This window comes from Trachemys scripta, chromosome 5 (genome assembly GCF_013100865.1).
Source record: "Trachemys scripta elegans isolate TJP31775 chromosome 5, CAS_Tse_1.0, whole genome shotgun sequence".
Taxonomy (NCBI): domain Eukaryota; kingdom Metazoa; phylum Chordata; order Testudines; family Emydidae; genus Trachemys; species Trachemys scripta.
This window is the reverse complement of record NC_048302.1, coordinates 23,464,082-23,478,083: the sequence shown is the minus strand read 5'-3', so window position 1 is coordinate 23,478,083 and position 14,002 is coordinate 23,464,082. Positions and strand designations below refer to the sequence as shown.

The following is a 14,002-nucleotide window of genomic DNA, read 5'->3' as shown; positions in this document are numbered from 1 at the left end:
GGGGGGGGGGGGGGGGGGGGGGGGGGGGGGGGGAGGGAGGGAGGGAAATCGATCTAAGATACGCAACTTCAGCTATGTGAGTAGTGTAGCTGAAGTTGAAGTATCTTAGATCGATTTATCTCGGGTCCTCATGGCGTGGGATGATGGCCGCGACTCCCCCGTCGACTCCGCTACCGCCTCTCGCTCTGGTGGAGTTCCAGAGTTGACGGGGAGCGCATTCGGGGATTGATTTATGGCGTCTAGACGAGATGTGATAGATAGATTACTACCTGCCGATCCGGCGGGTAGTGAAGATGTACCCTTACTGAGCCTTCTGGATGTTTTGGTTTCTCCAACTGTACATTTACATGTATACAGTCTTGTAGTGATGCCTGTCCTTTCTACTTAAGGAATGTTCTGGCTGTTTTTTTTTTTTTTTTTGCAGACTATGCAAGCTAGTCAACATTTCATAACATGCCCGAAAAAAAAAATTCAGTAAGTGCTGCAATCTGCTTTAGATCCATGTAGATGATAGCATATTGTCAACTAACTGAAAGCAGTCATGAAGCTGTACCCCATATGCATCTCTGAACATCAGTACTGAATTACTCAGCTGGGTTTCTTCCATAGTTGTATTGCTTCTATAAGTGCTACTGCAACTTTAAAACTACACCACATACCCTTTTCTACCATCTTCCTACCTAGCTTCTAAATAGTAAACCCTATAAAGGTGTGGCTTTCCAAAAAAAAAAAAAAGTGTGTGTGTGGGGGGAAGAATCCTCCATTTTAAAGAGAAGGCTATATTTTTAAAATCTCACTGACAAAGTTAAAGATTAAAACTAGAGTCAGTTAAGATTATGTAAAATTTCATTTAGTTGGTGATTCCGTGATTCATATTGCAATTCTATGGTATGTCTGGAGGAATTTTCCTCCAGGGCAGATTGGCTGAGCCTCTGGAGGTTTTTTTGCCTTCCTCCGCAGCATAGGGCAGGGATCTCTAGCAGGAGGGTTTCTGCCGATTGAAGTCACCTAAAACAGGATTGGGGACTTCAACAGCAGAGTCCAGCGAAGGGGTAGGGACGGTTTTATGGCCTGCAGCATGCAGGGGGTCAGACCAGATGATCATAATGGTCCCTTCTGACCTTAAAGTCTATGAGTCTATGAGTCTGCACAATTAAACAAAACAAATTAAGTATAGTTTGTGAAACTGTAAAGAAAAGTTATAAAGTCTATAAATCTAAAGAAGCTATTAAACTCAGGCACACAGTGGACAAATGAAAAGGTGTGTGATATACTATGATCTACTTCTATATTTTCTAAAGAGTAGATGTAAAAATCACACCACAGTCTTAAATGAAAGCTTCACTTTTAAATTTCCAGGAAACCCAGTGAGCACACATTCTGTAACTGCGCATGGTATATTGTGAAATGCACAGAAAATTGCACATTTCATCTCTACCACTGGGAAGCACTGACTAGCTTTAATGAATTGTCAAGGGGCTTAGAGCACTGGATAAACATTGTGTGTCTGAACTGAAAAAATTAAATAGGACAATTTAGATTTGTTTAATGCTCAAAGGCCACCTAGTCTCAGACTCCAGCTGCCCCAGATCCAACTAATAAATCATATATACCTTAATTGCAGTAGAATAAATCTAACCCCCATGGAACTTATTCATATCACACTTCCACTTCAATTCTCCATCCTGAGACTTTCCCCCGCCCCTGCCTATTTATAAATGCTGGTGGAGAGGAATAAGTATTGCAGTATGCGCTGACTGACAAAAGATTGAGACTTTCACCTGAAAGCTGCCAGCCCTTGCAGAGGGTATCTTGCCAGCAGCCAAAAGAATCTCATTTATAGCACTAGCATTCCAGCCTCTGCTGACCTGAGTTAAGGCAAGGGATTAGAGAGGGAGCCAGAATCAGGACAAAGCAGGTCAATTTTTTGGTCTACCAAGAGGCATGAGTATCTTTTTTTTTTTTTTTTAAACACTTCTCCTGGAAGGTGCTTAAAAAGTTTATAAAATACTTAGATTTTTAACTTTTTATACATTATAACAGCATTTTTTATGTGGAAACTTCTTCAGTCTCAGGCACAATCCATATTTTTATAGGACAAAGTGTCTCTTCTATCAGTTAGGAAGAAACACTCCTACTCACCTACAACGTATAAGCAGCCATGGAGTTCACTAACCCCATTGCCTGCTCTTCGTTGACCCATCTCTTTCATTTCTATCCACTTATCCAGATGGGGGTCATATCTCTCTACACTGGAGAGAGAGGCTACACCGTCATTTCCACCAACAGCATACACATAGTTCTGAAAGAAGATTGAGCAGAGACATTTCATGCATAGAACTAGCCTTTCATATGAAAAGTCAATAGTATTTTTGTAGTAAAATTCAATATCACACTGCATCACCCAGCTCCTTCTCGGTGATTTTTTTTTTTTCTTTAAATGAGCAGTGATTGTTTAGGAATATACACTGATCCTAGAATGGCTGTCCATCCCAAGGATCACATATTTGTACCATACAGAATGCTTGTATTACAATCATGACCAAGAAGTTAAAAATACAGCCCAGTAAATTTATTTCACAATTTACCTCTCTGCTCTTTTTCTGTAAACAACCCCCCTGGAAGAGATTTATTTTCCCCCATGGGCAAACAGTGACGGATTTAGCACTGTTTTTTTAAAAAAAAACAAACATTTGAATATGAGGGATATCTGAAGTATTACATGGACTTTGAAAACAGTAGGAAAAAAAGTTACATTTTAGCACTACTACCAAGTGTCACATTGTATCATTCATTTAGTGTTACATTTTGCCTACCTAAATCCATCTGCTTTCTTAACTGGAAGTAGTATTTATTTCCTGTCTTCAACTGTTGCTATGTACTGTTAATAAAGATGCCATATTGCAGGCTAAATTTCACTGGTAAGTGAAATTATTTCAGTATTTATATAAGTGTGAAATGCTTTGGAACGGTTACAAAATTGTAGTGGACCTGCTTTTTCCAATGCTTTGCACGTTGTGTAGTCATTTATGTTGGTGTAAAATGCTACCTGCGGCCGAGTGAGTGAAGAAATCCTATTTGGTAGACTATTACAACCATTATGCAGCAAAGATGGAAGTGAGTGGTGAATCAGGCACAATATGTTAACACAGCAGCCATGACAAATCTGACTCTTAAAATGATATCCATAACCTTGTCTTTTCTGTTACATATGTTACGTTTTGGCCATAATTGAAGGGTTGTTGTGGGAGTGCCAATCTACTGATCACAGGATCAGTACAGTACTTATTTGAATATTATAAGTGGCCAGTGCCTCAATTTTAAGGATTTGAAAGAGTCCCCTGCACTAGTACAGTGCCTCCTCGTGCCAAGCCAAGGCATTGTATCAATACTGACTTAAAAGGAAGCATTAACTTACCACAAGGGCTACTGAGCCAACTCCTCCTCTGGGAGTATTCATTGACGCTACTCCACTCCATCGATCAGATTCAATGTCATATCTCTCCACATCACTGAAGCAAGTGTTGTCATCTAACCCTCCTATGGCATAAATGGGTCCACCAACGGAGGCTAGAGCAATTCCTCTCCTAATAAAATCAAAGCATCAGCATTTGAGTATATCTTTGAAGGTACTAGGCAAAGACAGACCAAGTGCAATTTTCTCTGACTGGCAACTGTTTCAAAATATGGGAAATAAGTGTAATGCAAACCAAAAGGGAAATGAAGGAACTTAAAGTTCTTTGATCAATAACTGTAGCAAGTTGACTACTGGTGCAATAGCAGCTTCATAAGTAAACTTGTTCACTTTCAGAGGGGGTACCTACCCTAAGGTGCCGAACCTGCCTCAGGATCACCTAGAACAGAGCCCTGCCCTCATCCAGAGTCCCACTACAAGTAAGTTAGTGTTATTTTAACTAGAAAAGCTAGCTGATCTTAATTTATGGCAGGCAGCTACCTTTTCAGCTACAATCTAATCACACAATCCAAAAACCTATGTTGGAACTAAGGCAATATTTAGGATTTAATCCCCTGCAATGTAAAGCAAATGTATTGTTTAAAAAAAAGGCAATGGGATTCTATGAACAGAAGAGTTTGTGCTACCAGTGCGTGAATCATAGGTTAGCTGTTGCTGTGGTGTAGTTTTAGAGTGCTTCAGCACTATTCCTCACTTTTTTCAGTTACTTTCTTATGAAGTAGATCAAATCCAAAAAGGTTAGTTATTGAATTACAGTTTCTGCCCTTGGCTTTTAAATCATGATTAGTCTGACAACTACATTTTCACATGTAGAACAGTTACCTATGAAAGTAACTGATCTATTTAAAACCACCATCTTGCTTTAAAATTCAAAGTTGTTGCCACACATGAGTACAGAAAGCAGATTTGGAATTTCTAGTTACAAATAAACATCCATGCACTGCCACTTATGGGGAAATGGAGATTTTTTTGTTCAATTGTGAGGTAAAAAGTGACTAAAAAAATGTTTAGAGTCAGATACTCTTTCCTGTTTTACTCCCTGGAAGCAGAGACTGCTGTAGCTCCCCAGCAGGTGCAAGTAAGAGAAGGCAGGATGCCTCAATCTGGACCAGTGCTGAGAATCGGGATATTAACCGGTTCCCTGCCAACCCCCTTTCTCTGCTGCACTGAGTGGAACAGAGAACCTGATCCATTCTCTGGAGTGTGGATGAAACTAATCAAACCACTGACAGAATTTGACAGTCACTTTTTTTTTAGTAAGTGGCTAAAGTGGACAGATAAGTATGTAAATTAAATGTGATCAACCTTAGCACTGATCTAAAGTCTAGGTGAGAGTTCTTGATGTATACAGATTAGTTATGCACAAAGTAATTGATCTTAAATTGGCTAAAGAGATGGTAGACAGTGGTTACCCTTAAACTTACCCGTTAGGATAATATCTTGGATAATGAAACTTTATCTTTGTACTTATTTGTATACAGTAGCACCCACAATACACTGTGTACACAACACAGGAAGACAGTCCCTTCCCTGAAGAGGCAATATACAAATTTTAAAAACATTTATAGTGCAAGTATTTGCACTACTCTAGGGATTTCCTATAGTAAATATAGAGGAACTTAGTATAGTAGACAGTCCAACTGACCGGCACCAGTTCTTCACTATGTGGACAGTCAGTAATACAAAAATTGATTGGTTAGCTAACAGGATTATTTTAGACCAGTACTTCTTGCATTTTGAAAGATTCTCCTGGTTTGAGAGATTCCCTATATTAAAATGAGAAATACCACTGGAACTGATAGTACCTCAAGACAGAAGAAAATGATTATTTTTCCCCCCACAAAGGAAGGTCCTGTGATCTTGCAACTGCTTCTCCATGTTGCAGCACAGAGCTAAAACACAGTACAGTAACCACTGTGCTTCACAGGAGGTGCCACAAAAGCTTATCTGAGCCTTAACAGTATTTTCTGTTACCTACCAGAGAAGCAAGTTGATGACCCAGCTTCTTGGTTCTTTCGAAGTGGCTTTGTGCTTTACTGGTTAAGTCACAGTAGCTGAATGTTTCAGGACTCAGACATGCCCCAGTACTTCACTCCACCCATTAAGTGTAAGGTTCTTATAGAAGTCTTAAATTTTTTTTTAGAAAAATATTTTCTTTAGACTGCAACAGGTTATGGAGGTTTAAAGTAAAAATATAGGTGGTGGTTTTTAATAGAGAGATACAGTAAGAAGAAAAACAGAAACCTCAGTTAAAGCAGTTTAAAAAATCATCACAAAAATAAGTGTAAAATAGCAGTTTTATATCTAATTAAGCTTGTGGCTTCTGCATAGCTCTCTCAAAAAGCAATATGCACTTTTAGATTCCTACACCAGAACATTTAGTTATTTTTATCCACAGTTAACTCAGAAAACTGAAAGAAGTATGCTGAGGAAGTAAAAGTAAGCTAGTCAAACCTCTCCCTGATAGTTGTATCTGAAAAAGAAATTACTAAATATTTTATCTTTATGCACAGTTTATTTGCAATCTGCTTTTTGGGTAGTATGTCTGATATTTCCTTTGATCCAATGTTACAACTACTAAGTAATTAGGGAAATCCAATCTGCTTTTTATTAAATTTACAAACAATACAGTGCTTGGAAGCTGACGTAAAGGAACATTATACATTTTACATTGCCAGTAATGCTCTAATGTGCATATGAGATTAATTTCATTACACACTAAGGCAAACTTTATTTTTGCCTGTCTGCACTTTAAAGTGTTAAACTATTCCAGTAGGAATATACAAATAAGTGTTTGGGTTTTTTTTTTTTTTGGGGAGAGTTGGGGGGCAAATAGCATTATGAATACTCCACAACACAACCCTGCATTGAAATCTTGGTATACTGTTATATAGGACATAATCAATACAGAATGTGTATGCAAGTAATGATCAAAGGTATCTTTTCTATAGCTAGCAAAAGATACAAATTGGCAATAATCTCAAACAAGAATTTTGTCAATTTCAAACCCATGCCCAAGCAAAAGAAAATAGGCAGCAGCTGACTGCAAGAGCAACCAACCTGCATTCGTAAACCCAGAACAACATAAGAACTGTCTGAGTCCCCCAACTGAGCTGAGCCTGACTATTTCAACCTTAAGAATTTTTTTTTTAAATGGTATGCACAAAGGGGCGGATAAAAACCTAGACCGCAATAACTACTGGATTATTTTCTAAAATAATTACTTGCTCCCTTTTTGTTTAAGGGAGATTTACCTCTTGGTGTTCATTGATGCTTTCATCATCCACTTATTAGTGACAGGATCAAACATTTCCATGCTGCCTAAATGTTCATTTCCATCATGCCCACCTACTGCATAGACTTTACCTGAAGAAAAGAGAAACATTTTGATTTAATAGTTGGTAGGCAACACTTTGGTTTCCAGATACACAAGATTACCACAAACAGTGGGAAATATACAGGCACAACCTTCTTTCCAAAATAGCAGCACACTTTTCAATTGCAAAAATAAGATTTGAAGGTTAAGAATCTGTCATAAGAATACACACAGACTAAGTCAGAGATTTGCATTAACAGCTTTTTTTATAGGACATTTTAACATCTTAATCTGAGGTCTTCCCTTTTCATATTAAAAACAACGTGCCACAAGCTGGCTGAATTTTTCAGCCTCTAGATAAAATACCAAAGTACTTTAAACAAAGTACACCTCTACCCCGATATAAAGCGACCCGATATAACACCGTAAAGCAGCGCTTCGGGGGGGGGGCAGGGCTGCACACTCCGCCAGATCAAAGCAAGTTCAATATAACGCGGTTTCACCTATAACACGTTAATTTTCTGGCTCCCGAGGACAGTGTTATATCGGGGTAGAGGTGTTTAATATTTGGAGGCACAAAGGAATGTATGCTATCTGAAAAACTGTTTTCCATTGGTTCTGTTGCAGGAATGTAACATATGGGGGGGGGGGGGGGAAGGGAGGAATTCAACAGTTGTGGGTTCTCAGCAGCTCTGGAAACTTGGCTCTAAGTATCAAGTTGAGCACTCCTGAGTTACCAAAACTAATGGCAGTCTTGGAAAATTATGAGCTACTTGATTTGCCCAAATGCAAGGAAGTCAGTTTCAGAACTCAAGAAAACTGGCTTGCAGTTATGTGCTTCTCTGAGAGAAAAAAGAAAAATGAAACCATACACTACTATAAGTAATGAGCCACAGGCTGTGGACAGTGAGCAGTGGTCTCACTGCAACAAATGTGTTCTTAGATTGGTGCTATAACACCACAGGAATGTTTTCAGACCTGAAAAATAGCTCTTTAGTAAACTGAAACACATCAAGTAATTTAGCTATGATATGGGACAGGCTTTTCTTATTGTTTAGTATGGTGGGTAAAATAACTGACAATTAAGTTACTGCAAAAGAAAAAAATTACATTAGTACAAGGTTATGTTGTTACTAACCTCCCACAGAGATTACACCCACGTGTCTTCTCCTGCTGTTCATTTCAGGACCAAAGAACCAGTTGTTTTTGTTTATAGAGTAGCATTCAATGCTGCGAAATGGGTCACCTGATCCACCTCGACCACCAACACAAAATAGCACACCTAAAGGAGAAGATATAAAGAGTAAATATTGGTCTCTGAATGATCAGCCAACAAAACATGGGCAATATTTTTTTTACTGAGAATGGATTATCATTACAAAATTAACTGAAGACAAGCACTTTTTTCTCCTTCTTGGGTCACATTCAGTACTGCTACACTTCTGCATTTGTGGCAATGACCTCACCTTTCATCTGGCAAGAACCATGCAATTTTAGCATGCAAAATGTGACTGTCAATGTTATTGCACAGACTGCTAATCACAGTCTCCAAAAAACATAATGGGACTTTAGTTATTATGTGACTGGGTAGATAACTATATTTCTTCTATTACATCTAATTGGATTTCTGTATCAGAATTTGCAGTCTAATCTGCATAACTCAGAGCACTTTGTAAAAGGCAACTCACTGCTTTGGAGTCAATTAATTGTTCAAAAGGAGCAATATGTTTTTCCTTCCCCAGGAAGTAAACTTTATAGGGCTTGAGTATCTTTGGTTTCCTGTACAGTTCCTAGCACATTAATATACTTTCTGCAAGCCTTGCCTTGAATATTTAATCTAGTTAAACTAGTATTTTAAGCTAATTTAAGTAAAATTGGTGCTAAAAGCTATGCACTGCACCTACATACTACTTCTTGAAACATTAATTAGATCAATTTACTCTGCACTACCTCTCCCTACACAGATCCTCAACACTCTTCCTCAGCACAGGAAAATCAGATCCCCATTTAATTACCAGCAGTCTCATTCCTTGGTGTTGTGCGGATGGAATACTCGAAGTCTGGCACTGCGCTGCTGCTCAGGTGAAGGTGGTAGTTTCTTGCTTCATCCAGTAAATCTCTACATTTTAGATTCTGCTTGATGATCTCTTCTTTTGCCACAACGCCCATAAGGAAACAAATGGGCAACAAAGGCAGCCGTACCTGATGGGAATATACACAGTTCAGCTACTCAGATGTTGAGCCCTAGATCCAATGACTAATACGGCAGTCAGGAGTATAGTTGTGTAACTTTTAAGTTAAAAAAAAAAAAAACACAACACACTTCAGTCAAAGGAGTAATAAAAGTCTATTCAAATATAACTTTGTTCTCCCCAGAAAGAATAAAGGAACACTTCTTTCAGACCTTGTTTACACCTGTCTCCAAATGTAGGAAGCATACAATGTTTTAATAGAACTTCTGACTGTCTCGGCTTTGTCAGGACAAATACTTATCACCAAAGAAATCATCCCCCTCCCCCCCCCCAACCCAAATTTAGTATTGCCAAATGCATTAAGTAGTGATGACTATGTTCTCTATCTGACTATGTATGCATTTTTAAAGGTTTTCCTTTCCAGAACAGATACTGTTTTCTGTTGTTTCTGATTAGCATGAAGTTCAATCATTAAGGTAAAATTTTTCCTTTCAGAAATTGGTAAAGAATGTGATTTCCTTTTCTGATAGCCAAGGACAGATCAGAATTGGTTCTATTCTAAACAGAAGACAACATAAATGTGACAGATTGTTGTACCGGGGAAAATGTCTTGCTTAGTAAAGGCTGAATATTAAATTGAAAAAGATTATCCAATACAAAACTACATCAATTATGATTTTTGATAGGGAAAGAAATACTTTGCATCTTTTGTCTGTTTTCCTTGTTCTTTTTTCTACTATATATATTTTCTACTATAAACAAAATGGATGGCTTCATCTCTGCATGTTATAGGAAAATATGCTCCAATCTATGCATACACCCCAATCTTTTCCCTACCTGAGCAAGTATTTCATCCAACCATGAAGTATGATGCTGTGGATTAGCAAGAAGCCACTTGATAGCAGCACTATAAACCTGCTTCTCATTCTCTATGTTCAGATCACTGGAAGATAAGAGTTTATGGAGGTGCTGAGGTGACATACTCACAAAGTCCTCACATTCCACCACTTCAGTAAAATGTTCACAAGCATATCGGTCAGCCATGTCCATCAAGTCAATACGGTTGTGACTTTCTGCAAAGGCCCTCACTGCCAGGCAGTTTGAGGGATGAAAGTGTAGTTTCATATATTCACAGCAAGCTTTTGCTACTAGCTCCACCTGAAGAATGCAGGCTGCATATAAGAGAGGCTGGACATTATCGACAGTCAATGTAAGCCGGGAGGAATAGACGAACTTCACCAAATCTTCTATTGCATCTCCATCGAAGTCCCTGATCTCAATCAATGTCTGTTTTGCCTCAGCCATTTCAGAGAGAAACATAGCTCTGAAGTAAGGGATAACACAAGCCAGAACCAACTTGTGGCAAGAGATTAGCTTTGAACCAACCTGTCAGGGAAAGAAAAGAGACTTTAAATGGAAACTCTGGTATTTTGGCTTTAAAGAAATTTTATAAGTTATAGCTGAGATTGGAATCCTGAACGGTCATGTAATGTTGTGGTGCATGCTTGGTAAAAAACTGAATTCCTCTAATCGCTTATTTTTGTCATTTAACCAGCTGCATAAAAAACCAGAAGGACAGATTTCAGTTTAGACATCTGACCTTTTAATTCACAAGAGCAAGACAAGGCAACAGCCAATCCCTAGTTCAGGTCCCCAATAACATCCATTATTCCTTTTATATAAACCTCCCTCCACACAGGACCTTTTTAAAAGATAAAGCAGAACTGGAATTCCCTTAAGAAAACACAATTCAAATAGAAGTCTGGGGATTAAGGAGATCACTGGTTTATCTTAGTTTAGATACAAACTTAAAGTGCATATGAAATAAACAGTCTTCACTAGTATGGGTCAGTGGCAGCCATACTAGGGAAAACAAGATATACAAACTGTAGCCTGGCAATGGTAGTAACTTTCTTGTCCCTCTCCCATGGATACAACAAGACTGAGGAAAGAGGCAAGTATCAACTCGTCTCCAGAAGCAGGTGTGTGGTGCGGGTATAGGGAAGCAGACCATGGATTACTTCCTCCTCCCAAAAATATCAGGGGGCAGATCCTTCACTGCTGCAAATTGTCATAGGTCCTTTAACTTCAATGGAAATATGACAGTTTACATCAGGAATGGAAGGGCTTGGCCCCTCCAGGCCTCTGCTGTCTCTTCTGTGCCATGCCAACCTCAGTCACAGCAGGAGTCTTCTTCCTGACAAACCTCCAACTACAGCCATGTTTGAAGCTGCTGCAAAAGGCTGACCTTTTTTTCTGTGAGCTGAATTTGAAATTAAGTTCAAGTAAATGGAGTATTAGAGCAGCAGTCCTCAACCAGGGGCCTGGGGGCTGCAAGCAGGTTTCAGGGGGTCTACCAAGCAGGGCCAATGTTAGACTTGCTGGGGCTCAGGGCAGAAAGCCAAAGTCATGCTGTGCAGGGTTGAAGCCCGGGGCCCTGAGCTCTGCCACCTGCCGCTGAAGCCGAAGCCTGACAAACATAGCTTTGTGGGGCCCCTTGTGATGTGGAGCCCCAGGCAACTGCCCTGCTTGATGCCTTCTAATGCCGGCCCTGGCTTTTATTTGCAGAAAAACAGCTGTTGGGGCACTGGTGGGTTGTGGAGTTTTTATAGCATGTTGGGGGCAGGGGGGAATGGCTCAGAAAGAAAAAGGTTGAGAACCCCTGTATTAGATGACAATAGAAACTTTATTCTGTTTCTGCAGTTTGGGGCTGAGTGATGTTCCACATGTTTTGAAAGGAGGATTTATTTTTGTACAGGAATTTGCCCATCATCAACACAAACCTTAGGGGAGCAACAATGTATAAGAATTGCTCAGCCACAATGTATAAAAATTACTCTCCTGACAGCCTAACAGATGCTACTGTTCTATTGTACAGCCAAGCCAATAACTAAAATGTTATTTACCAAGATAGGAGGAGAAAAATCTGCTCTGTTTTTTCTGTAGGGAGCAGGGAGGAGATACTGTGCTCAGTGTCCTCAGGCACTGGCAAGCACAAACAGTTCTATATAAGAGTTAAATATATGAAACAAGCAAAGTAAGTATTTGAGCAATTCTGACCTGCAGAGCTACAATTCCATTCAAGGAGTCCCAGTTACGCCACAGATGAAGAAAGCAAAGGTGAAGTAGTTTATAAAGCTACCACAGTCTCAAAATAATAAATACAGTTCAAATTCCTTAAATATTTGTTTTTCCATGTTATAGGCTTTCCTGTTAAGCCACCACTAGAATGGCTCCTTTTTAAAAGACGTTTCTCCATGTTTGTTCAAGGTGAACAAAAACCTTAGTTTCAACACAAGCATTTGGTTCATTGAGACATCACATGTGCAAATTAAAGAAAAACTTAAGATATGGTTTTTACACTGCAGCACTGTGAATTGGTGTTCTGTTTGTTTCCTTGAATGAAGGTTCTTCATCCTTTCAAATCAATGAACCGGGGAAAAAATAGTTCTGTACTGTTTCCCTCTTATAACTTAAGCCATAATGTACATTTAATTCTCCAGACAGGTTTTTTAATTGGCTAAAATGTGCTAAAAGGGAAACGAACAATCTATGCCCCTGTTTGTGGAGTACCACTAATACTACATTTGAGAGCTACATCAGCCTTTCACAGCTGTCAAATGTGATTTACCAAAAATAACAGTTAATCTTCTAGTCAGTGTTCGTGGTTCAGCCTCTCAACTAACATCCCTCCTTTCTTAAACACATTGGATTTCCTTATTTTTATACTATATTTAGTAATCAGAAAAGCCAATTTAAAACTAATTTCCACAAAATCATATAGTCTTCAAAGTATTATTCTTCACTTCAGCACTGATCATTGTTTTAGCTGGTTTCCTTTTCAGAAGACTGTATTAAATTATTAATTCTAGACCCCAAATTTGTGTTCAACACCACATCCTGGCAGGAAATACAGCTTGTGATTTATGCTACCTCATGTCAGATCAATGACAACATTAAATTGTTATATAAATTCACTGAAAATATGCCAGGTAAATATGAAACTGTTATTACATCAATATCCATAAAATACACTACTTGGATTTATACAATGCATTCAAATATTCATGGAGTATTTGCATATTTAAAAAAAAAACACACACTCACAACATGCTGACTGTACATTTCTAAAAAGACACCCCCTATCCATAGTTTTTGTATATTTTCTCTTGTACATCAGCCAACTAATGCCCACTTTGTTGTAAATTATTGTAGATTTCACATATTTTGTCTTAGTTGAAAGTGAACTTACAGAAGTTTCTACAAATGACTTTCACAAATACAGTGGCCATCTAAAATGGCAAAATGCCTTTGCTATAAAACACTTTTGGACCAATATAGAAACTTACTAAAATCTAAGTTGTCCCTTGAATTATTCCTTGTTCAGTATTAACAGCATTTGTGAAATCACTGATTTAATAAACAAGTTTATTGCAGTGAAGTCAGTTACCATTATAAATAGGACCCTATCAAATTCAGGGTCCATTTTGGCCAATTTCACAGTCATAGGATTTAAAAAAAAAAAAATCATAAATTTCATGATTTCAGCTATTTAAATCTGAAACTTCACTGTGTTGTAATTGTAGGGATCGTGACCCAAAAAGGAGTTGAGGGGGGTCACAAGGTTATTGTGGGGGGCGGGTTGCTACCCTTCTGCACTGCTGCTGGCAGTGGCTCTGCCTTCAGAGCTGGGCAGCTGGAGAGCGGCGGCTGCTGGCCAAGAGCCCAGCTCTGAAGGCAGAGCCACTGCCAGCAGCAGCGCAGAAAGATGGCATGGTATCTTGTTGCCACCTTTACTTCTGCGCCGCTGCCTACAGAGCTGGGCCCTCAGTCAGCAGCCATCACTCTCTAGCCGCCCAGCTCTGAAAGCAGCAGCTCAGAAGTAAGGATGCCATGGTATGGTATTGCCATCCTTACTTCTGTGCTACTGCTGGCAGGGCGCCACCTTCAGAGCTGGGTGCCCGTCCACCAGCTACCACTCTCCAGCCATCCAGCTCTGAAGGCAGCACAGAAGGGCAG

The 14,002-nt window shown here is 39.1% G+C and overlaps 1 protein-coding gene across 6 annotated transcripts in view; it reads right to left on the bottom strand.

Annotated features, from left to right (window-relative positions):
* The window catches only part of KLHL8 (kelch like family member 8), a 36,646-nt gene that overhangs the window by 4,393 nt on the left and 18,251 nt on the right, over positions 1–14,002 (bottom strand). For 5 of the 6 annotated variants that reach the window (XM_034771454.1, XM_034771453.1, XM_034771455.1 and 2 more), the window contains 6 exons: positions 9,821–10,369; positions 8,807–8,993; positions 7,930–8,073; positions 6,730–6,841; positions 3,419–3,587; positions 2,143–2,302 (listed from right to left, as the gene is read on the bottom strand). In XM_034771454.1, coding sequence (XP_034627345.1) covers positions 2,143–2,302; positions 3,419–3,587; positions 6,730–6,841; positions 7,930–8,073; positions 8,807–8,993; positions 9,821–10,369 — 1,321 coding nt within the window. The remainder of the gene's footprint in view (positions 1–2,142; positions 2,303–3,418; positions 3,588–6,729; positions 6,842–7,929; positions 8,074–8,806; positions 8,994–9,820; positions 10,370–14,002) is intronic. The other variant, XM_034771457.1, reaches the window with a different exon arrangement.